Source organism: Melopsittacus undulatus, chromosome 1 (assembly GCF_012275295.1).
Source record: "Melopsittacus undulatus isolate bMelUnd1 chromosome 1, bMelUnd1.mat.Z, whole genome shotgun sequence".
Taxonomy (NCBI): domain Eukaryota; kingdom Metazoa; phylum Chordata; class Aves; order Psittaciformes; family Psittaculidae; genus Melopsittacus; species Melopsittacus undulatus.
The window spans coordinates 50,130,052-50,152,906 of record NC_047527.1 but is presented as its reverse complement, the minus strand read 5'-3'; the positions used below and the strand labels follow the sequence as shown (position 1 = coordinate 50,152,906).

The following is a 22,855-nucleotide window of genomic DNA, read 5'->3' as shown; positions in this document are numbered from 1 at the left end:
TACCCACTTCCAAGTTTTAATATGCACACACAGAGTTCAACTGTGAGGATTTTTGTTTTTCCTTTGCGACATCAACATTTCCTACTCAAATCCTTCTGTCAGTTACACTTTTGATGTCAAGGACCAATTTTTGGTCTGCTTAAGCAGTGGGTTCTTTTATGGGGGTTGTGGTAATACAGATTTTGAAAAGTGATTAGCATTGGTTCTGTATTCTGTCTCATCCGCACCCATGAAGTATCCCTACTCACCACTCTCCGAATCATTAGAATAGCCTCTTAGTGAACATGTTAAGGCTCTTCATACTGAGAAATTACTACTTTGTCTGCAGGAGATATGAATTCTCATGGCAACACAGTGGGTTTAGCCTTAGATACTGGCTTGTTGTTAACCACTGAATGACTCCACAAAGAGCTGTGGTTAGATCTCAATTATATCTCTGCTCAAACCCTCCGTTGCAAATTGATATTACCTTGACAGCTCATCCATCAGTCCAGAAAGGTCTCTTACCTAAGATAGCCCAGGATGCTTTTAAAATTACAAATCTCATTTAATGGCACAATCTGTTGACTTAAGTATTACAATTGATTATATTGGCAGTGCTTTGTATTGAAGCAGTTTTATTGAAAAGATTTTTTTCATAAATAAAAAAGGATATATTTTAAACTTTTTTCACACATGAACATAAAAACTCTGAAAGCTTTTAGAAATGAAAATTAACTATACAAAAATTAGGCTATCAATGCTAAAGACTTATTTTTTGTTACTACTAAATGAAATACATTTATATCTTCTATCAGTATAAAAATCTTCGTTGTAATGGGTAATACAACATGAATATTTTCTTTAGCTGAAGGTATTCACATTTTCAATACAGAGCTGTTTCCAGCAAGTCTCATCAGTCTATGCCTTTCTCTTTCGTGAAGTTCCATTAAGTTCTGAAGTGGGTGTTTGCAGCAGTTGCTGCTGCTTCTTTGGGGTAGAGGAGATCCATTCTTCTGAGCTAGACAAAACCATAGCACAGTACCTTATGAAGCAAGCCTTTTCCTTCTATATTTTTTATATATACTTGGAATAATTGATGCAAAAGCACAGAACTCCCACTAGTATAAAAATTACAAACCCCTACATTTGTGCACAGCTTTTTATTCTTGGAATTATTTTGTTGAAATAAGGCATAGCATCAGGCTAATACTATGTGGTTTAAATATATAACCAATTAAGTTCCACATGTGGATAAAAAAATTAACAACAAATATAAAAAGACATAGTAATATAGTAAAAACTAGTTCTGAGATTTACAGAACACAAGCAAGTAAGATTTAAATAATCTCAAAAATACAACCACAGTTCAGCAACAATGTTGTTACTGAGGAGAGACATGAGAAATGGAAAAGCCAGTTCCATGTCATCTGGAAGATACAGACTTACAGATTTCCCTGATACATTTTTGGGAGTACTAATGCTCAATAGCCACAGAGGCAATACAGAACTATTTATACACAGGTAAAGATAACTGTCTTAAATACTTTAAGATCAGCTTACCTCAGACAGTTACTTAGAAAAAGTTATGTAAGAATGATTCTCTGTGTTCATCTGCCAAACATTTGACATCACACCTAAACAATTTACAAACCATACCATCTCAAATATTTCTGGGGTGTAAGAGAGTTGAATACAGGGGGAATGTGAATGCACAAAGATGCCAATCAATCAGTTCATACACAGAAACAGAGCTAGTAAGCAAATCTTTGTATTGAAGATTTGTATTTGTATCATTAACGGCAGAAACTTTAAAGGAATCAAAATTACCTTGAAAATCAGCCTTACAAAAACTCTACTTGTTGGTTGCTGTATACAAGTATGCCTTAAAAATATATATATATATCTCTTATGCAAAAAAAGAAAAAAAACACCAAAAAACCCAACCAATCCCCCCCCCCTCCAAACCCAAACAAACAAAAATAGTTTTTGCTTTGAATTCAGAAGATGGGAAAATAATCACTAGAGTTAGAACAGACCTACCTATACGATTTTTTCATTGTTTCTCTTCGCATTCTTTTGGGAGGGATGGGGGTGTCAGGCATATCTAACATTACAGGCTGAAGTAATGATTCAGTGACTTTATCTGATGGGGTCATACCTATGAAAAAATGACAAGAACAAACGAATTAAAAAAATTATGAATCCTACTGCTAATAAATGGTTCCTGTAACAGTAGTGTTGAACTTTTTAAGAAAGGCTTTAGACATGCCATAAAATTTATAGCTACCTCATGTCTAAAACTGAATTCAAAGATGACAGGTAAAACCATCTGCTTTATAGTTGTCACAGAGTGTTATTTTCTTAGATATATTTTAAAATATCACAAATGATTCAATATTGACATAAAACCAACTTCTAACTCAGAAATACTACCCATGCAGAATTAGGTGCATTTCTTTTTATTGCACAATGTTTTGTTTGTGTTTCCTTAGCAAAAGCAATTCAGCTCTTCATTACACAGACATTTCAGAAAGAATGTCAGTGTTCTCTAGCACTGGGCCAGCAGCCTGTTATATAATCTCATATTAGCAGGATCATAGTTTCATGTTCACAAGACACTAACTGACCACATTTTTATTATCTGAACACACTACAGGGCAGTGCTGTTCTAGGCAATATCCACAGCATCATACTACATGCTGTTTTTCTATTCTTTTCCTAAAATGAGACAACTCTAAGCTCTAAATTTATTTTAACAACCTTCCTTCATAGTTTGAACGTGTTAGCTTGTAACAGTAGAATTCATCTGGATACATGAATTAACAGTTCTCCTCCTTTAGGACTCCAAAAATATAATACAATAACCTACCCAATTTTTGTTCTATTAGCTTGAGGCTTTTCTCTTGTTCAGCAAGCTCCTGTCTTTTCTTTTGCATTTCTGGAGCATTAAGTGACTGTAAATGTAAATCAAGGTCCTTATTGGCAGTATCAAGTTTCAACACTGCTGTGCGGTATTGCTGCAGAAGATCTAATTGAAGAGTAAAATAGTAAAACAGAAAACAGTAACTATGTGGTCATTTTGACTTAGAAGGCTACCAAATACAATCCACACACTGTAGAAGATTCATAAGAAAACGTCTTTCAAATGCACTATTTAAAAAACTCCACCCAAACTGACAGTGGACCAATTGTTAAAATGAGTAAAAGTCACGAGTATTTTGATTCCTCTTTTCTTTTTGAGCCTGCATCTTAGATGACAAAGTACCAGTGAATTCTGAACATGACGTGGCCAACAGGCATCTTGTTGCTTGTGTGCTCCAAACTGAATTCTCCACCTTTGATGCCACTACGTGTGCTTGTAATATGCTTTGCTTTTAATGCTACAAAGCTGAAGCTCATATTACTGACTAGAATTTTAGTCCACCTTGTGGAACAAGAGGGTATTTACTGAGTTTCACTTTGTCTTACCTACAGATATTTAAACAAGGACATAGCAGCAGACTCAGATAAACAAGGGCCTATTTTGCTGACAACTCTATTCCTCTTTTAACACACAAGACAAAGAATTTTTCTTTGTCTAGGCACTGAATAAATATGTCAGGTAATAAAAGGTTTGAGTATGTTAGCCCAGACTCATTCATTTTACTTTGTGGTATGAGGCAGCACAAAGCTTAACTGAACATTAAATTACCTTACATTTGTCACAGGGTGAAAGCATTCACATAGTTACTGAAGACTGACAAAAGGCATTATAAATTCTTAGTATGGATTATTTTAGAAGTACCTTGTCAGTGTAATCACAGTGTAAATATTTTACTTTTATGCTACAAGCACAGAAGAAGAGCAAGTCAAAACTAATGTTAAGGCTGAAACCCAGTGCAAAACAAGTCTTTTGTAATGAGTTGCTGTCCTTTATATTGAATTTCACTATTATTTTCCCTTAAGTGTCTAGTAACTATCCCAGTGAAATTAAAACATTCATTTTCTTCTGCCATGTTTGTCCCTGTACTAAATTACAGACAATTCCAATTCTATTAACATGGGGTAGCAACCGAGTTCAACAATTGAAAATGTGCTGACAGAAAAACACAGTGTATTAAACCCAGGATATTTCAGTCTGTAGCTGAAACGCTTACTATGGTTTCCCTACATGTAATGTATTTTTACTGAAATGTTTAGGAAAGATCTTTTCAGTCTTCTTTCTCCCTCAGTTGGTTAATGTTATGTAGTTTGCTCATATTCGAAATTTCTCCAATAAACACAGGTGTTCTCTCTCTCTTGTTCTCTCCCACTCCTCTATATTGCACATTTGTAGGAAGACTGTAATGAAGAAACCTCATTTCCTTTCTTTTGAAAATTAAGTATTTAAGAACAACTTTATTTGAGATTAAGACTTTTCAATGTTTTACAAATCAGTCAGGTCAGCTGTTACGTATCAGAAGCCACCATCTTTTAACTTACAACCTTTATTCTGAAAGGAAGACTCCAGACATAATGAAATGTAAGTGATCCCACAGGAAACAGAAGGTATTTTCCTGTTAGGGAAATAATGTAGAAGATGCTGTGCACAACTCTTACAAGAACATGAATTTTTCTATCACTGCTTCATAGAACTTACTTGCACAGTAAGAAATTCTGAACTGCTGTATGGTATTTGTAGAGAAGAAAGACCCAAACCTTATTTTTCAAAGATCCTGGAATTCAATCAGCTCAAGCTTCTCATGCCTGCTGTTTGAATTATTACAACTGATTATACTCTTTAACAAAACTAAGATAAAGGGGGAATATCTCATGACTATTATTTTTTCTTTCAGGAAATGTAATAGCTGTAAACTTAGAAGGGAAATTCATAAATAGGACATCATAGACGTCGTATTTCTTAAAATAACTGTATGCTAAATTGAAGTTTTCCTTTTTATATTAAGAGAAAAACAAACATAGGCAAGCAATATAATTTTGGAAGTTTTGTATTTTCATGACTTCATTAACCCACCTATCTGTCCAGCAAAAGCAGAGTAAAGTTTCGGCATGGGTGCTCCAAATACCATTCCTCTGAGTTTGTCCATTGGAGGAGCTTTATTCTGAAGGCCTCCAAATTTTCCATTACTACGAATCCTGTCTCCTGCCCTAGTCAGCAAAGTAGGGCAATGTGCAATTTTTACAACCTACACAGGTATAAAAAGTGATACTAAATTAGCAACCCCACGGAAAACCCAAGTTTTCAGCAGTGCTGCTGTGAAGCTTTGTATCTTTCAGTCATGATGCACCTTGTTCTCTAATGAGAATGTATTTTATGAAATTACATTTAATGACTTTTGCTTTTAAGTAATGCTAATTAGCAACACATACTACGAAGTAATGTCAATAAACTTAAGTGGTGATAAAAAATGTGAGCACTTATTGAACTACTTGATGAAGATGGCTTTTTTCTCTTCCCCTCCCCAAAATGCCCAAGACTTAAAGCATCTAAATTCCAAGGGATTTACTTCTTATAACATATTCAATAAAATTTCCATATAATTGATGAAATTTACCTGTGGTGGTGACTGAAATAAATGGCGTGACAGACTAATAGGGTAAAATGAACCAGACCTAATTTTGGGAAATGACCACATGCACTAACTCCTTTTCCTGAACAGACAACGATGGTCAGTCTCCTGACACTGATTAACAACCCAAATCTGATTCTCCAGACTCTCCTGCTTTATTTTCCAGTAAAAAAAAATATACTTTTTGATGAAAGAAGCACACACAGTCTTCACAGCTGAAAAATGTTCACTTGCTGGATACAGATATGGTTATAACACATTAAAATACTAATGTCAATCATCTGGATTTTTTACTATGACTGTATCTGTATTTCTGACGCACTCTTTGGAAGCATTCAAATCACTCCTTGTTCCCAGGTTACCAGCTAGTAGTAGCCAATAAACAGGGAATAGAATCCAACAATAAACGAGCTGGTAAGGCCCAGAGCACAGAACTGAACTGACTGTGAAAGAACAAAACAGGTAACCAATTTTAGATGCCACCAGATTCCTTATTAACTTGTTGCTATCTTAAGAACAACCCCACAGCACTATTTCTTACAGTTCTGCAGGGGGAAAAAAAATCCAAGCCCAAGAGCTTAATGTTTAATCTGCACAGTTCCATATTCTTCTGCTGAATCATTATTTCAATTCTAGCCAACTTGTAAGCTGAAACAAAGTGCCCAGTGTCAGGACTTCCTCAGAGCCTCTTGCCTGCTAAAATGTGTCCTACTGAACCTAAATAAAATGGGTCAGAAAAGGGTCTCGAAAGTTTCACATGCAGATTTTCGTGGATCTGAAATGTCATCATCTGCCTCAGATTCCTGTGTTTTATTATATGTACAGGAACTTGGAAAGTACTGATGTGCTTGCATTTAATACTAAACTGCAAAACTAAAACTGTTTATATTTAAAAACATGCTCTCATGCTTGACGGCAATATTCACGTAATAGAATTTGTTGAATAGAGGTAATTTTGCCATTGCCAGTAAAAGGGATTTCATTCACTGTTAAGTGCATTGAGACCCACAGATGGTAAGCACACTTACAAGTAATGCAGCATTAAACTCAGCAATTAATCTAAGTTTGTAATGTATTAAATATATAACTATGCAATATGTTTGTTTTAAAAAATACAAAGAATAATTGAAACATACCTCTTTTCTGTAATGGTTGGCAGCATCCAAATTATCTATAATGATAGTGTCACCCAAGAGCATCCCAAAAACTGAAAAATGTAATTTTTTTAATAATTAAATTTCTAAGCAAACAAAATAACTTGAGTTTCGAAAAAATAAATTCTGAGGCATCATTACTACAGCTTTTAGATAAGTACTAGGAAAACAGCATCTGCATGTTTTTCAATGAAATTTTATTCTGACATTGAGATAGACAGCAATCTCTTGTTTTCATCAAAGAATTCATAAAGAAAAAAATTTACTATGTTTACAATCAATTATGCCATAAGACAATTATTTTCCAAAGTACTTGCTTGATACCTTACTTTTACATTTATGAAGACACACATAATAAAATCCCAAGTTTTAGGAAATTACATAAATGGTAATTTTTTAAAGTCCTTCCTGAACTGTGTTCTCAGTTTCTTAGCATGTTTCTTAATATTCAGTGGGTTATCAAAGAAAAAACCCCAAACATTCACAGGCTGATGATCCAACTGAGTTTAAGGCTTTGTTTTTGCAGAAAAAGCTGTTCTATACAAAGCCTAGCTTGATGCAGCCTTGCATGAGATATGTCAAGCAATATGGTTTTGAATTCCCCTGAGGGACATGGAAAAGAATTTATCATTGAAGTCTCTTGACAGTATCTAATTTTCTGAAAATACACTGGATTAAAACTTGGTTTTTATGAAGAGATGAATATTTCAATACTGAGAAGTTGTGAAGTCAAATGAAAAATTACAAATTCCAATGCTCCATATTAAGGACTAGATCTCCTTAATCTAAGAAAAAAACTGTAGGAAAAGGATGTGGTCTCTGTCCCCCAGTACTACCTCCCTGTGGGTGGCAGTGCTTTCTTGTCCTTACTGGTATTTGAAAACATCTCAATGAAGATTATTGAATGAATTATGATTTTTGATGTTTCTGTATTTTATTACAAAGAAAGAAATTATGAACAATTTCTTTGATATCATTTACCTGTTTGACAATGCTCTGCATTATCTGGAAATGTTAACAGATCTCTGGCAAATACAGGATTTCCAATAGGTCTGAAGAAGGTTTTTCCATTTCTTAAGTGAGGTAAAGGCCTGATTAAAGAAAGGACAGAGTGAGTGGGAAAAGAAAAAGCGATTTACCTTTATTTCATTATTGTTTCTGACAATCTCATCAGAAATCTCAAATGGAATTGAATGCATTTTAACACTTCCACATTAGGTACTAAATGATCCCAACACTATCTGGAATGCCAGTGTTATTAAAGATTCTTTGGTAAAACACTAATTTGTAATGAGATGTATATCTAACAAATCCATGTGACTAATTTTATGGGCAAGTTTTAATAATCTATTTTATGAAAAACTGAGATTTTGGACCTTATAAATGCATTTGTGTATTCAATCTTTCCTAAAAGGCATTTCTTCATGATATTAGCAGTCATCTTCACAAACAAATTATTTTCAGGCATGGAATTATTGCATTTTCCTTTATCTTCCAGGAAACCAGAAAAGCAGAATTCAGTTTTATAACTAGATGATTTTAGGGAATGTACATTGGAACTGGATTTTTCTAAAAGTTAGTATTTGATGTGAAGCGGTAGAATTATTTAGAAGTGAAGAAAAAGTAAATTGTCTTCTCTTTAATAGAAAAACCCTACTGAACAAAGAACAATGCACAGCAGAGGAGATAAAGCTACAATTTCAGTTAACATTTCAAGTGACATTACTGTTGTTATCATTATGAAGCTAGAAATCTTATGCTTTGAATCCTTAATAGAAGTTTAAAAAACTAACTGGACAAAATAAAAAAAACCCTGAATTAATATGAAATACAAATACAGAAATTTCATTTTTTTTTCCTACTTGTTCCAGTCAGGGAGCGTCTTCTTGTAAATAGAGTCAAGAGGTAACACTTGCTGTCGACCTTGAGTTTCATCAAAGATAGAACGAGCGGCTTCAGTAGTCAATGTGACTACACAGTCCATGTCGCTTGCCAAATGCCAAGAGATAACTTTTGCTGCTTCGTCGTCCTCAATTTGTGCTAAATGTGCTATCTGTACCACAAAAGTTAGAACAATCAACACAGAAGCCAAGGCCACTTCCCCTTTTTATACTAATCACAATTATCCTGCAACTTCAATCAGACATCTAATTCCCCTGTTGATGTTAGAAGAGCTAGTCATCTGATGGGTTGAGAATCCTGTCTTTTTTAAAATACTTCTCAAAAATGACTCGCATATTTGGTTGACTAATATTTCATCAGTACCATTTAACAACCAAACTCATCTAAAGGCTTTCAGAGAGAAAACTTACCTTGCCTAAAATATCCTGGTTGCCTTTTGGATAGTTTGGGAGAGTACAAGTTCTCCTTGGCTGTTTCATTACTCCTTCTTGATCCAACATCTTTTGTTTTATCAGAGAATCCACATACTGAAGCTGAGAATTAAAATTTGAAGTTAGCAAGCATGTATCATTGGTCTGAGCTGCAGAAGTAGTTAGCTTACTTGTTCTCAATCAAGTTCTTAATAAAAAACCTTCAATAAACTGAATCAGACTCTTAATATGTAAGGGACTGCTGCGTATAATCTCCGAGGAGAGAGAAAGGAGGCACACTGCAGTTGTGACTATGAACTTTTTTATTGCTAATTTTTTTGTTTTAAAGACTTGAGGGAGCTTTTCACAAAGAGCTACTGGAGCTTGATTAGAGCTAAAACTGAAGAAAGTTTAAACCAGTATGAAAAGACAAGCATGACTGTAAAAAAGAAGCAGTTTTAGAAGGGGACTATATCCAGACCTGAAAAGTGTAGCCAGCAAGGGGAACATGGGTACCATGATTGCAGAACATGTATAATTTAATGTTACTGATCTGTGCTTAAGTGACTGTAACATTCGTTTTTATTTGATCTGAAGACAGATGATTGTTTACCTATATATTTCTTAAAATGTTAGTAGCTTTATGTAAAAAGTTTTGATAATATAACTGGATCTTTATATAACTGGATCTTTATAGGAAATTATCAATGGGGTCCATTGCCCTGAATCTTTCAAATGACTTTTATATTGACTTTGCCAGTGACATATGAAATTCTCTAATTCTCGCAAAAGAAGTACTTTCCTTTTGTCTACTTTTTCCAGGATACATCCAGTGTACATTGATCAGCCTGCAAAACCCCATTATGAAAACTATCAATGACAGTAACAGAATTGTTAACCTTAGCAGAAAGGTAAAAACAAGATCCAAATGTGGATCAGAAATAAGATTTTCTTATTTTTCTAGCAGTTTCTTTAAGAGATAGTCACATTAGCAGAAAAGTAAATATAAGAAATAAAGTTTGGCATTGTTCACAAATTTTCCTCATAGTTTAAATTTTCAGGATTTCTAAACAGGCTCTTGTGTCTATACCAGTATGATTAGATAATGTTATATAATGATACCAATTTCATACTAAGATTAAATTTATTCTTAAGATATGAGGGAGGTGAAAAAGAAATAACTCATACTGTGTTTTTCTCTGGTAATTCAATTTGGTATTTTCTCAGTTGGCTCTTCAGGAGATTTTCTTTTGTTTCAGCATCTTTAACCTGACCTGAAACCAATAAAATCAACAGAAAGTAAGGAAATATTAGAAAGCAATGGAACACTTCTTAAGAGAATTTCTTACAACAGAATTATACCACCCATGGCTCATCCTATCTACTTCTTAATTTCAGCACAGAATATCAAGATTTGTCCACAAAGATCTTGTGATTTGTCCAGCTTCTAATCTATGTCAGCAGCTGACATCTGCTTCAACTTCAGCAAATAGTTGCTTGCACCAGTCCTTTTATCATTCTGAGAATTAAGGTCTTTGTTTAATTTTCATCCTTAATTATCTTTCCAAATGGTTCTCCAACAGGTGAAAGGGCAAGAGGGAAGGGAAGAGTGGTAGCTGGCACTACTCTCTGTACTCTCTTATGTGGGACAGCACTTCCTGGACACTATTTCCTCGAGTCTCATATCGCAACTGAAATAATTTTGAAAACAAATGAGTAAATAGGTGAGTTGCTTTCCACTCTATTCAAATAGGTTTCTATACAAAAATGTTATTTAAGCATAAAGCATAATGTTGTGCACTTAGAGATGTGCAAAAATCTGCAAATACGAACCAAAACCTTTTGCCTTTCACACTGGAATTCAGGAATTTGCATCCATAATGGAAACATGAAGCAAGCAACAGAAACATAGCCCTATGCTAAAATTACAAGAAACAGCATCATCCTTTAATTCTAGCACGCTTTACTTACATTCAATGATTACTTAAAATAAAATTTCAGAATGCATTTATTAAATCAAAGCTTCTAATCAATGGACAGGATGATTCCAACAAAAAAATGCAAAGAGAACATTTTCTTCATCTCTCTCATTCCCATAAACCACTGCCCTTACACCGCTCTGCTGTTTAACAGACTATATGAAGGATTAAATTAGCTGAAGAATATTGAGATAAACAATAGCTACACAATACTTTTGAATAATGTACACAGGGTCAAAATGTGGGTGGAAAAAGTAAGATTTTGAAAATGTAAGACTAACTTTTTGAAAGAGAATTATTGATGGTTCATTCCCTAAACCTGTTCTCTTAGGCAACTGTCAGATTTCCAGATCAATGAGCATTCACACATCCATTGCAAAGATGGGAGGGCAAGGCAGCCATGGAAAAACAGAATCAGACCACACACTTCAATGTTTTATTTCTCTTTTTGACAGTTTTGGCATAAGATGCTCTACCTCAAAGCAAGACCCTTTATAGGCAGGTCAATCAAATAACTAGATGCTTCCCTGCTAATTCAAAGATATACTCCCCTCTGCTGCCCTAATTAGGGTATGAACCTTAATTACTGTATCTCATGATTTCAATACCTATTTGCCTCCCCCTCTTTATATTCTTAAAATTATTTAAGGAAAAAAGTGTAATTCCCAGGAAATTTATTCATATATTTGATTGGACTTACATTTAATTGCATTTACAAGTTGATTAGTAGTATCTAACCAATTTCTGTAAACACTAATGGACTGAGATAATTGGTCTCTCTCCTTTGTAAGTGTTGCCATCTGTTGCTGCTTCTTGAAATCTAAAGAAGAAAAAAACAGTAACATAGCTGGTTTAAACATCAGCAAAAATCCCTGCTATTACACAGTTTTGAAGAAGTATTATGGACATAAAAATAATTGCTTCTAAGGGAAAGCAAGCATTTTAAAGTATTTGAAACATACCATTGTAAAACATAAATGACAGACGGTATGGTTCCAAAGGTCTTTTCAAACCTGGAAGATCTGGCTCGAATACAAGAATATATTCAGTGCTATCTCTTCCCGGACTATTTTCAGCCAGCACTAGATTCTAATAAAACAAACAAACAAACATACATAACTTTTATATTCACACTTGCAGTGACACAAAATAAAATAAACATTCTTCAAATGCTAAATCTTGTAAGTTACCTAACACATGATGCCTACACAATATTACTATAGTTTTAAGTATTGGCTTGGAAATGCCTTTTGCAACTATTAAAGAGAAGTTAAATACAAATATTTAGCAGTAACTGTTTTAATATTTAAGAATTAAGATTGTCATTTTACCTGTTTAAAGAGCCTTACTATTGTTGGCTATATATATAAGAGACATGCTCAGAAAAAAATATTCTCTGCAATGTCCTGTAAGACTTCCTCAGAGGTACTTCATTCAGCTTGAAAACAAATGCAAACAGAACACTAAAAAGAAAGGCCCGATGTATAAACACAGGGAAGGGAAAACAAACTATTCCCTGTGCTCAGTTAAAGTTACTGCTGTTACCATGGAAGTAGACAGCAGGTCCCAAATGAATAAAGAATATACATCCAAACACTACCACAAACATCAATCCCATTTTTTATCAATTCCTTATTGAAAAGGCAAACTAAATCCTTCGCCTTTCTTAAACACAGGAGATATTATAAAACCATAAAGAATGGCATATAGAAATAAAATTAGTATAGGTAATATCTAAATGTGCTGTTACTTTGGGAAAGGTATCATGCATAAAATGAATAATGCTTATTATAAAACTCATACTGTTTCCACCTTTAACGTGTAGAAATTGCTACTCAACTGGCCAAATCAAGAGAGAGGTAGTTGCAGCCTAAAAGAAGAGATAGATATATAACCTTCAAAGAAAGTCTTTATGGCTTTCAAAAATATTGCAGGTACATATTTAATTAGGAGAAGTCTGTAGGAGAAATATAATTTCCTTAAGAAAATGCATACTAATGAAAATCCAAACATTTTCCCTCATTAAACAAGTTTAGTATTCCTGAACCTCAGTGTAAGGGTAAACATGACAGATTATCATCTTCATTACAATGACAGTAATTGTACTTAATCATATTTATAAACAAGATGGAACAATTTCAAGATACTTGAAAAAAAACAGTGGTGTGTCCCATCCCATTCTCATTAGTTATATGAAAAGTACATTGCATCACAACCAACAAATCCTTTCCACATGAGCTTTGTGAATTGTCTGAAGTCAGAGAAATTGGTATAAATTAGACAACTGAAAACTGCCTGAAGAGAAGAAGAAATACAGGATTCACTGAAATGGAATTACTCCCAGTGGAAAACTACGAAACACAAGTTACTGTCAAAAGCAGTAAAAACTCATCAAATCCCAATAAAGAGAGAGTAGAAGGATGTGACAACCTCCTCCCATCTTAAATCAGGAACATTTAAGTAGAAATAAAAAGCATCTGCTTACAAAAATCCTGTAAAACCCCCAAAAAGCCAAAGAAAAAAATGTGAAATATCCACTGCCTCTCCCCACCTTACACAGGTTGTTAGTCACTGAAGCAAGACTGGAATGTTTAGGTCACAATGGATAAACAGCACATTATTAGCACCTGGAGACAAAAAAATTGCTATTTCAGCATCAGTGAGGAGTCTGCAAAATTATCCAGTAATTTTGTTTGAACTGTCAGACTTCACTCTACGGCGTTACTAACCCCTTAATAACTTGAAGTTATAAACATCTGTTCAAATTTCTACCACAGGTGTAAATGCAAGATTTGCAGAGAAAAAAAATGCTAGCTCATCAAACCACTGGTTACAGATGACCCCTTACCTATGCTTCTGCACCTTTTCCCATCCCAGCTGCCCAAGAAAAAAGTGCTCACAAACCAGTTAGTAAAGTACTCCTGAAACATGGCTGGGAAGCAAGAGAAATTCAGAGAATGCAATAAATCAATTAGTATATTAATTTTATCTGGTCCTTTGTCCATGCATTTTATTTTTCTAGCTTGTTTTTCATACATATTTTGTCACTTTTCCTTATGGATCAGAGTAGACCAGAGCTTGACAGATTGTTTAGTGAAAAATGTTTGCCTGTGTTAACTGGATTTTTCTGTTCTTTGTTGTTATCAACAGAGAATTATTTATGCTGTGTCATTAAGTTTTATCTATGTAGTTCCATAAAAGCAGTTGATGTACTGAATAAAATAAATTATGAAGATTTTAGTGATTCTAATGAGGTTTTATTGTTGTGATTTCCAAGATTTATTGGGTGATTTTGTTGTTGTTGTTAAGGCAGTGTCTGCCTCCACCTGGCACACACTGATGCTGGTCTGCTGGGAAGCTGCTTCCAATGAATGAGTTAAAAAATGTGGCTGAGGAAATTTCTTTAAAAAGTTGGATTCTCCTTCAGTACACCTTCTAAATGTTTGAAGATTTCCATATACTTCAGGATATATACCTATTTCACTACACGAAATACTCCTATTTACTGAAATTCTCTATAGGCTTTTAAGAATGATGCTGTGACCATTCCACTCAGAACAGATGTGTAGCTCTATGCTCAGCTGTGTTTTTTGGTGTGTTCCGAACAGCTTCTGGTTTTGTGCATATGCATGTTTTAATTTGTGACTTTTATATTATGGTTTGTAACAATAGTTACAAATGGTACTCACAGGTCTTAAAAATTCAATCTGTATTTGTTGAAGAAAAAGTGACTGTGATGACCTAACTCCAATGTGTAGTACTTTCAGAGGTATGAATGATGTTACAGCTGGAGATTTAAACTGAAATAAGTCAAGCATTTGTAATGGTCAAGGGTACTAGTAACTGAAATAAAGTGTAAAGAGAATTAGAGAAGTGGCAGCTTTATCTTCTTCAAATGAGGACAGGATGCCTTTCTGCAATGCATATATAAGCCTAGTCAGCTTGAGAAAATGTAAAGAGAACCTGGAAAAATTTCATTACATATATATGAGGATGTCAGACTAAATAATCTCAAGATCTTACAGCCAGACAGTATTACAAATAAAAATGTAAAAATGTAGAAGTGGTGTAACTACAAATTAGTGAAGTGTTATTTACATGTGAAATTCAAACGAAGACTTATCCTGGATCCCCCTGTATGTCCCACTCCCTAAGTGAATGTACTTATAAACTTCCCTCGCTTGGCAAGGATAAACAGTTTAAAGAATGTCCTTCCTTCAGATTTTCTGAAGATCAGAAACCAAATAATAAAGAGAAGAAATGTTTTATCTACTTATCTGCAGGGGAAGGCTACAAGAGGGGATGCTAGCCCTCTACAGAACATGACGAGGTGCAAGATCAACTTTGAAACTGCAGGAAAATCGGCCCCATTAGATCCATTGTTCATGGAGCTAACTGTATTTTAGTCACACTTACAATTTCAGCTGTTCCTCTGTTAAATGGAAACTCAACTGTACTGACTTTCCCCTGAAATTGTGGGATCTCTGTGTCATCTTCATTGGGGCTCTTAATTTTTGTTATTATTCTGCCAACTAGATCAGTTCCAGTGGGGTTGTTGTATTCATCCTGTAAGTAAAAAAAAAAAACAAAAAAAATTAGTCTGGAATATGAACTAAGTAATAAATTTATGTACTCAACTGGGTTTATGTGGCAAGGTGCTGGCTGTGGGGAGGCTGCAGGGGTGGCCTCTGTGAGGAGAGGCTGGGGCTGCCTGTGCTGGCTCCAACCCATCCACCACAGAGCACAGCCCAGCTCTTCAGCCAAAATAGTGGCTGCTCTGGGAAAATATGTTTTAAAAAAGGGCAATAATGCACCAGATGAGGAGAAGGATGGAAAAACCCATGAGAGACAGAAGAGGGAACACCAAAGTGAGAGGAGGAGTAGGGGATGGGGAAGTAGGCGCCCCAGGCACCAGAGCAGAGATTCCCCTCAGCTCATGAGGATGTCATGGTGGAGGAAGTATTTCCCTGCAGCCTACAAAGGACTATGGCAGAGCAGATATTCATACAGCAGCCAATGGGGAGCCCCATGTTAGAGCAGGTGAGTATCTACCACAGGACTGCAGCCTGTGAGGACAGTTCACCCTGGAGCAGATCATTACTGCAGCGCTGCATGGAAGGACCCACACTAGAGCTGGGAAACTGTGAGGTGTAAGGAGAGCAGCTGTTATGGACTGACCATGTTCCCTGTTCCCCACCCTGTGCCACTTGGGGAAAAGTAGAGGAGTCTGGAGCAAAGTGAGCCTGGGAAAGGTAGGGTGGAAGGTGTTGCTTTACTTTTTTTGTCTTTGTTTCTCACTACTCAAATCTACTTTAATTGGTGATAAATTAGTTTTCCACAAGTCAAGTCTGCTTTGCCCATGGCGGGAACTGGTAAGTGATCTCCCTGTATCCTTGTGAATATTCAAGGTTCAGGAAATCTTATTTTTTTTGTAATAGAAGATATCTAAGAGAAACTATCTCCTGGAAGAAAAATCATGGAGAGAATAATCTGCTATACGTATGCATTTTCCCCAGTAGAATCCATTCTTAAAACATCTTTTTTTCCTGTGGCAACAAGAAATGGGTTTCAATTGCCTAAGATGCTGGACAGCAAGGACTGCATGTTTCAGTCATTTGTTTATAAACAAAACAAGATACACCTGTCAAACTGAAAATCATTTGATGCACATCTTTTTTGTGAAGTTAATCTGCAGAAAGATAGCAGCAATGCCTTACAGGAAAATTCAATACATTTTTAGCAGTTTTACACGTTTCCCTAATTATGATTTTGTATTTAAGTACAGTTACCGTTACATGGAGGCATAAATCCTTAACCAGTGTACGGCTAGCAAGAGCTCGAACATTTGAAACTGCCGGAGTAGCTGGTAAAGAATCAGGTAACAAGCGTACAGGGTCATTAGGTACAACTTCAAATGTAATCTAGCAGAAAAAGGAGGAAGAATAAAATAAAACAAAATAAAATAAAGACTGATAAAATTCACCCTATGCACATAGGCTGCTCAAAAAATACGGAAACAAATGCATGTGAAATCTACTGAGAATCTTGAAATAAACTAGCATGACCAGTTCCACTAGGTTGCAAATTATGCAGCTCTCTTATTCCACAAAATTTCTGCTCAGTTATAAAAGCTACCAAAAATATATTTTCATAATCAACACCTTAAAATCAGTAACTATTACAAATAAAACCACATTTTTTTAGCAAAGCTTGCACATCAGTGTATTTGTATTTTGAATCTACAAAGTATCATATTTCTCCCAGATGATTCTGTATTACAAGTTCTTGGCTACATGTAATTAATTATAAATTCAAACCTGGTCACTGGTGAGAATATTTGTCTTATCCATTGCGAAGGCAAACTGGATACTGTAAATGCCAACTCGCTCTGGAACCACTTTATCCCTAAATAAATCAAAACCAAAAACCCAGCAAAAGTGAGTCAATATTAAAGTGACAAGTATTTAAGTATGCAAGGAATCTAAATTCTGGGTAATCCTCCAGAACTAGTTAAAAAGCCCTGTTAAGTACTCCTCTATAATCATGGAATGGTTGGGCTTGGAAAGGACCTTAATATCATAGAATCACAGAATGGTTTGGGTTGGAAAAGACTTCAAGATCATCTAGTTCCCCCTCCATCTAGACCCTCCTGCCATAGGCAGGGACATCTCTCACTAGACTATGTTGCCCAAGGTCTTCCAAGGAAAGACCACTAAACTGACAGGGTCAAGTTCTTGGTTCAGGATTAGCATGCAGCTACAGAAGATGTTAAATCAGGGTTAAGTCCACTTTGTCTAACCTGCAATTCTGCAGCAGTTGAATGTAACACTGAAAGGAATGTTACTAGACAAGTGACAAGTAGATTATGTAGTCTCTCCATTGTCAGCATCATAATGTATTAGACTCTTCTTTACTCGCAGATTAAACAAATGTCAAATGTATTTAGGAAAGAACTCAATCCTCATGTTCAATACATCTTGCTAGTATCTCTTACCATTCTGTAGCACTGTATCATACTAATTCTGTAACAATTTATCATCAAAATCTAAACCTCCTTGTTTGTATTTCAAACCGAGTTTTGTAAGTCGTGTCAATAATTATAAAATGAACGCTGCTATACCTGAAGTAGAAGAAGCCATCTTCCTTGTCATCCTTCACTTTACTACAGCTAAATACTGTAACCTGAAAAGATGAAAAAAACAATTAATGCCATATACTGAAAGTTCAAGTACTTTACTTGCAATCATTGTATTTGTAGTACTGACAGCACACAGTAATTAAATCAGATCACCTATAATTTAGATAGTAGTTTCATGTTCTTAATTCCCAGACTCTTTTTTTTGCAAGATTCGTGGTGTCAATTCTTAACAGTCTCCCTGTTATTAAATAGCTTCTGCAGAGTGGTAACATTTTTGTCCATATTATAGCCTTGACATTTGAACAATCCGCCAACTTTTATCAGGACAGATATCGATAAACAAATATATGTAATACTTGTAATTTAAAATCTAGAAGAAGATATTGATCTAAATTAAATGAAGGGAAGTTTCTACTATTAGTTTGTCCTATGATGGCATTTTGATACCCATTTTGAAAACACATTTTGATGACTTACATCAATTGGCATCCTATTTCCACTGCCCTGTGCTTCCCACATTTTCATTGAAATCCGTGCTGGATTAATATTTCTGATAATGTTGTCATCTTCAGAAAGAACACTAACCATAAAATCTGTAGAATGAAACCCAAGATTTTCAGGATTATTTTTAATCAGAATTAAAAAGATGGAACTCCATTAATTTCTGTTTTCTCCCTCATACCTAAAGGAAAACCACACAAAACTCGCATTCCAAACAGAACTCAAGCAACAAAAAGTTTAAAATCAGATATGGAAAACCTTCTCTCTCCAGTCCTGTAATTAGACCAGGTAACTATCCTTAGAAAAGAAACCACCTACTTTATCCAATCAGTGCTTTGATAAAACCTCTCAAATTTCAAGTCTACTTTTTCCACATTATCATTCTTATCAAAATAGCAAGCCAGGCTTCTAGTTAAGTAGCTTACTCTTTTCTTCAAAGACAGGAAATCCAGATCTCCCTCTTCCTTCATACAATCATAGAATCATAGAATAGTTAGGATTGGAAAGGACCTCAAGATCATCTAGTTCCAACCCCCCTGCCATGGGCAAGGACACCTCACACTAAATCATATCACCCAAGGCTTCATCCAACCTGGTCTTGAACACCGGCAGGGATGGAGCATTTACTACCTCCCTGGGCAACCCATTCACAAGTGCTTTAGCCATTGAACTGCTAGCTAGCAAGGTGCAGTAGTTGGAACAACAACACAACTACTATTTTCCTCATCTGCTAGCCACTGTGTCCAGCAAAGGGGCCCCCAACATAAGACAGACACGGATCTGTTAGAACAAGTCTAGAGGAGAGTTATGAGAATGATCACAGGGCTGCAGCACCTCGCCTGTGAAGGCAGACTGAGTGCATTGGGGTTGTTCAGCCTGGAGAAGAGAAGGCTCTGGGGGAACTTTAGAGCAGCTTCCAGTGCCTAAAAGAGGCCTGTGAGAAAGCTGAAGAGGGACTTCTTGCAAGAGCCTGTAGTGACACGACAATGAGAAATGGCAACCTGGTCTAGTGGAAGATGTCCTTGGCCATCTTGGAACTAGATGATCCTTAACATCCCTTCCAACCCAAACCATTAGATGATTCTAGGAACTTGCTGAGAGCTCTCTAAGAAACCAAGCACTCTGTATCAGCAGGATCACTGACATTCACACAGCTGTCAACTTCTTCAAAGGCATTTGCAAGATGCTAATTCCCTGTACAAAAAGAATGTAATTTCCAACCTGCTCCAATTTCTACATTTATGCACTGACTTAATTATATTCTTTATATTCCTTCCAGTCCAGTAACTACCCAGTGCTGAAAAATATATATACTGATGAAAAGTTTCTCTAAGCCCTCTTGAAAATTTTTTGAAATGGCATCAGATTTGCCATCTTAACTTATTCATTTCAAATAAAGGCCAAATTAAATAGTATTACTGTATCAGTTAGTAGCTTAACAATTCCATGAGTAATTTATAATTCTTAAGTGAATACGATCCAGTATAGGAAATTTGCTACTATTTGTGTCATCAAATAGGTCTAGAAGTCCTTTTAGTTATTTTAAATTCCACTATGTTGTTACTGAAGTTGTTTTTTTTTTTTGCCTTCCTTAAGGAAGTATTGTCTTTTAAGTGAAAGAATCTACTTGCTTTATACGTATTTAGACAGGACTTCAGTTTTCTGAAGAATGTTTTTATCATGGTTTCAGAGTGCAAAATGTGTTACTGCAAATTAAACAGGAAAATCTTCTGGAAGAAAGTTGCATACTTCACTGCATATATCTTCTGGAAGAAAAATGATTACTTCACGGGCAAATTCAAGAACCATATCATAAGGGCTATTTCTTTCCTGAATTAATATAATTAGTTAGCATAGGTTTCTTATTCATGCCAAAGTTTCCTTATAGGAAAAAGGCAGAGTTTTCAAATTCTCTTCTGCTTTTCACAAAAGATGTTTCCTCATGGTCATAATTTGCTGCTCTTTGTTTTCTTTATTGTGAATACTACTGGGATAGAAAACATAATAAGGTTTTTTTTTTCTTTTATGACTCAGCAGCCTTAGTTAGAAAGTGAAGATCAACCTTTTGTGAGAACACACAACAAGAGAATATTTTTTACTGTTCCCAGCTTACTTCTGATCACTTTTTGGTTCCTCTTGGCTCACAGTTTGCCTATAATTTCCTAGGTACATCTTCTGTTACTATTCCACACAAAATGAGGCGAGGAAATACATGAATAAACTAGCTCAGATCATGTTTTTGGAAGATTAAAAAATCAGAAATTTCATATTTCACTAAGGACAGAGAACAGATTCTGCAGTTTTACCATTTATAGACAAATAAAGCCAATAACTTGGACTAAATAAATAAGAGGCAATTTGAAATGCTTTTCAAATATGTTGTGTATATCTTTTTTCTCCAAGTGTTACAGAGGCATCTCAGACAGAGCTGTTACAAAGAACTGAGACAAAAAAGACCAAAAAAACCCCAAAACAACCCCACAAAACCATAGGAAGAATCATCAAAATAGGTTTTCAAAAGTTTACAAAGCTCTTGAGTACTGCTTTTCACCAAAGTATCCTTATACATACCAGGAAAGGTACCTCCTGCTTGAAAAGAAGAATTTTTGTCATATTTAACATTCAAGCAGACAGGTTTCTCAGGATCAGGCAGGACATTTAATGTGATTATAGGACAATTTAATACAGTCTTGTTGTATGTGGCTTTAAGCTGTAAAGTGTGCTCTCCCCTGAAATATATCAAAAATAGTGAAAACTGTTATAAAATCTTTTCCAAAAAGACAATTTTCAACAGACTTTAGGTCTGAATCATGTAAATGAAAGCATGATAAATATCTAAAAGTTATCAGTAGTAAAGGGAAGAAGAAGAGATTCAGAGCAGCCCTGTGGGGAAGGACTTGGGGGTGCTGGTCGATGAGAAAATGAACATGAGCCGGCTTTAGTGTGTGCGCACAGGCCAGAAAACCAACCGTATTCTGGGCTGCATCAAAAGAAGTGTGACCAGCAGGTCAAAGGAGGTGATCCTGCCCCTCTACTCTGCTCTTGTGGGACCTCACTTGGAGTACTGTGTGCAGTTCTGGTGTCCTCAACATAAAAAGACCATGGAACTGTTGGAACAAGTCCAGAGGAGGGCCACGAGGATGATCAGGGGACTGGAGCACCTCCCATATGAAGACAGGGTGAGAAAGTTGGATCTGTTCAGCCTGGAGAAGAGAAGGCTGCGTGGAGACCTCATAGCAGCCTTCCAGTATCTGAAGGGCGGCCTACAAGGATGCTGGGGATGGACTCTTCATTAGGGACAGCAGTGACCGGACAAGCGATAATGGTTAAAATTTAAACAGGGGAAGTTTAGATTGGATATAAGGAGGAAGTTCTTTACTGTAAGGGTGGTGAGGCACTGGAATGGGTTGTCCAGGGAGGTTGTGAATGCTCCATCCCTGGCGGTGCTCAAGGCCAGGTTGGACAGAGCCTTGGGTGACACGGTTTAGTGTGAGGTGTCCTTGCCCATGGCAGGGGGGTTGGAAGCAGATAATCCTAAGGTCCTTTCCAACCCAAACTATTCTACAATTCTATGAGTCTATAAGTTAGACAAGTAAAATCATAAGTTTAAGATATTAGCTTATTAAATTTAATTCTGCTTTAATATTTCATTAGCTCGATCTAGCAACTACAGCTGTAAGTTGTAGAAGACAGTAAAGTGGAAAGCAAGAGTAGCTAATTGAAATGCTGCCTGACGAACATTCTGCTTTGAAAGTTTCCAGGGAGTAAATTTGCACTTACAACTCACATTTAGCAAAATGCACTGCAAGTATTCAGTGACTTCATCACTACAGAAAAACTAATTTACCGTATTAAAAACTTGAAATTTAAGGTTTTAAACAGAACTGAGAACATAGTGCTCAACTGCATAGGGGCTGTACTCCCCAGTTTTGATTATGCTTTTGATTAAAGCAATGACTCTGACAGGCATCAAAGGAGGAAACTTTTATCACTGTCCCAGACTGAATTATTACTTAATACTCTGATTAAAAGTGAACATGGGTAATATTAGGGCTACATCAGCACATAGTTACTAGGTCTACACAAGGTCTACAAGCCCAAAGGAAGCCACGAGGGCTGGAGCACCTCTCCTATGAAGACAGGCTGAGAGAGCTGGGCTTGTTCAGCCTGGAGGAGAGAAGGGTCCAGAGACCTTAGAGCAGCTTCCAGCACCTGAAGGGGCTGACAAGAAAACTGCAGA

At 35.8% G+C, this 22,855-nt stretch overlaps 1 protein-coding gene across 1 annotated transcript in view; it reads right to left on the bottom strand.

The window, feature by feature from the left end:
* Positions 1-601: 601 nt before the first annotated feature.
* The window catches only part of SMCHD1 (structural maintenance of chromosomes flexible hinge domain containing 1), a 69,861-nt gene continuing 47,607 nt past the window's right edge, over positions 602-22,855 (bottom strand). The window contains exons 32-48 of the mRNA XM_031052844.2: positions 21,187-21,344; positions 18,592-18,707; positions 18,097-18,158; positions 17,294-17,381; positions 16,766-16,897; positions 15,393-15,542; positions 11,939-12,065; positions 11,677-11,796; positions 10,186-10,271; positions 8,998-9,120; positions 8,548-8,738; positions 7,667-7,776; positions 6,668-6,738; positions 4,976-5,147; positions 2,852-3,010; positions 2,023-2,140; positions 602-1,000 (exon numbers count right to left, since the gene is read on the bottom strand). Of these exons, the coding sequence (XP_030908704.2) occupies positions 901-1,000; positions 2,023-2,140; positions 2,852-3,010; positions 4,976-5,147; positions 6,668-6,738; positions 7,667-7,776; positions 8,548-8,738; positions 8,998-9,120; positions 10,186-10,271; positions 11,677-11,796; positions 11,939-12,065; positions 15,393-15,542; positions 16,766-16,897; positions 17,294-17,381; positions 18,097-18,158; positions 18,592-18,707; positions 21,187-21,344 (2,083 nt within the window). The 3' untranslated portion in view covers positions 602-900. The remainder of the gene's footprint in view (positions 1,001-2,022; positions 2,141-2,851; positions 3,011-4,975; positions 5,148-6,667; positions 6,739-7,666; positions 7,777-8,547; positions 8,739-8,997; positions 9,121-10,185; positions 10,272-11,676; positions 11,797-11,938; positions 12,066-15,392; positions 15,543-16,765; positions 16,898-17,293; positions 17,382-18,096; positions 18,159-18,591; positions 18,708-21,186; positions 21,345-22,855) is intronic.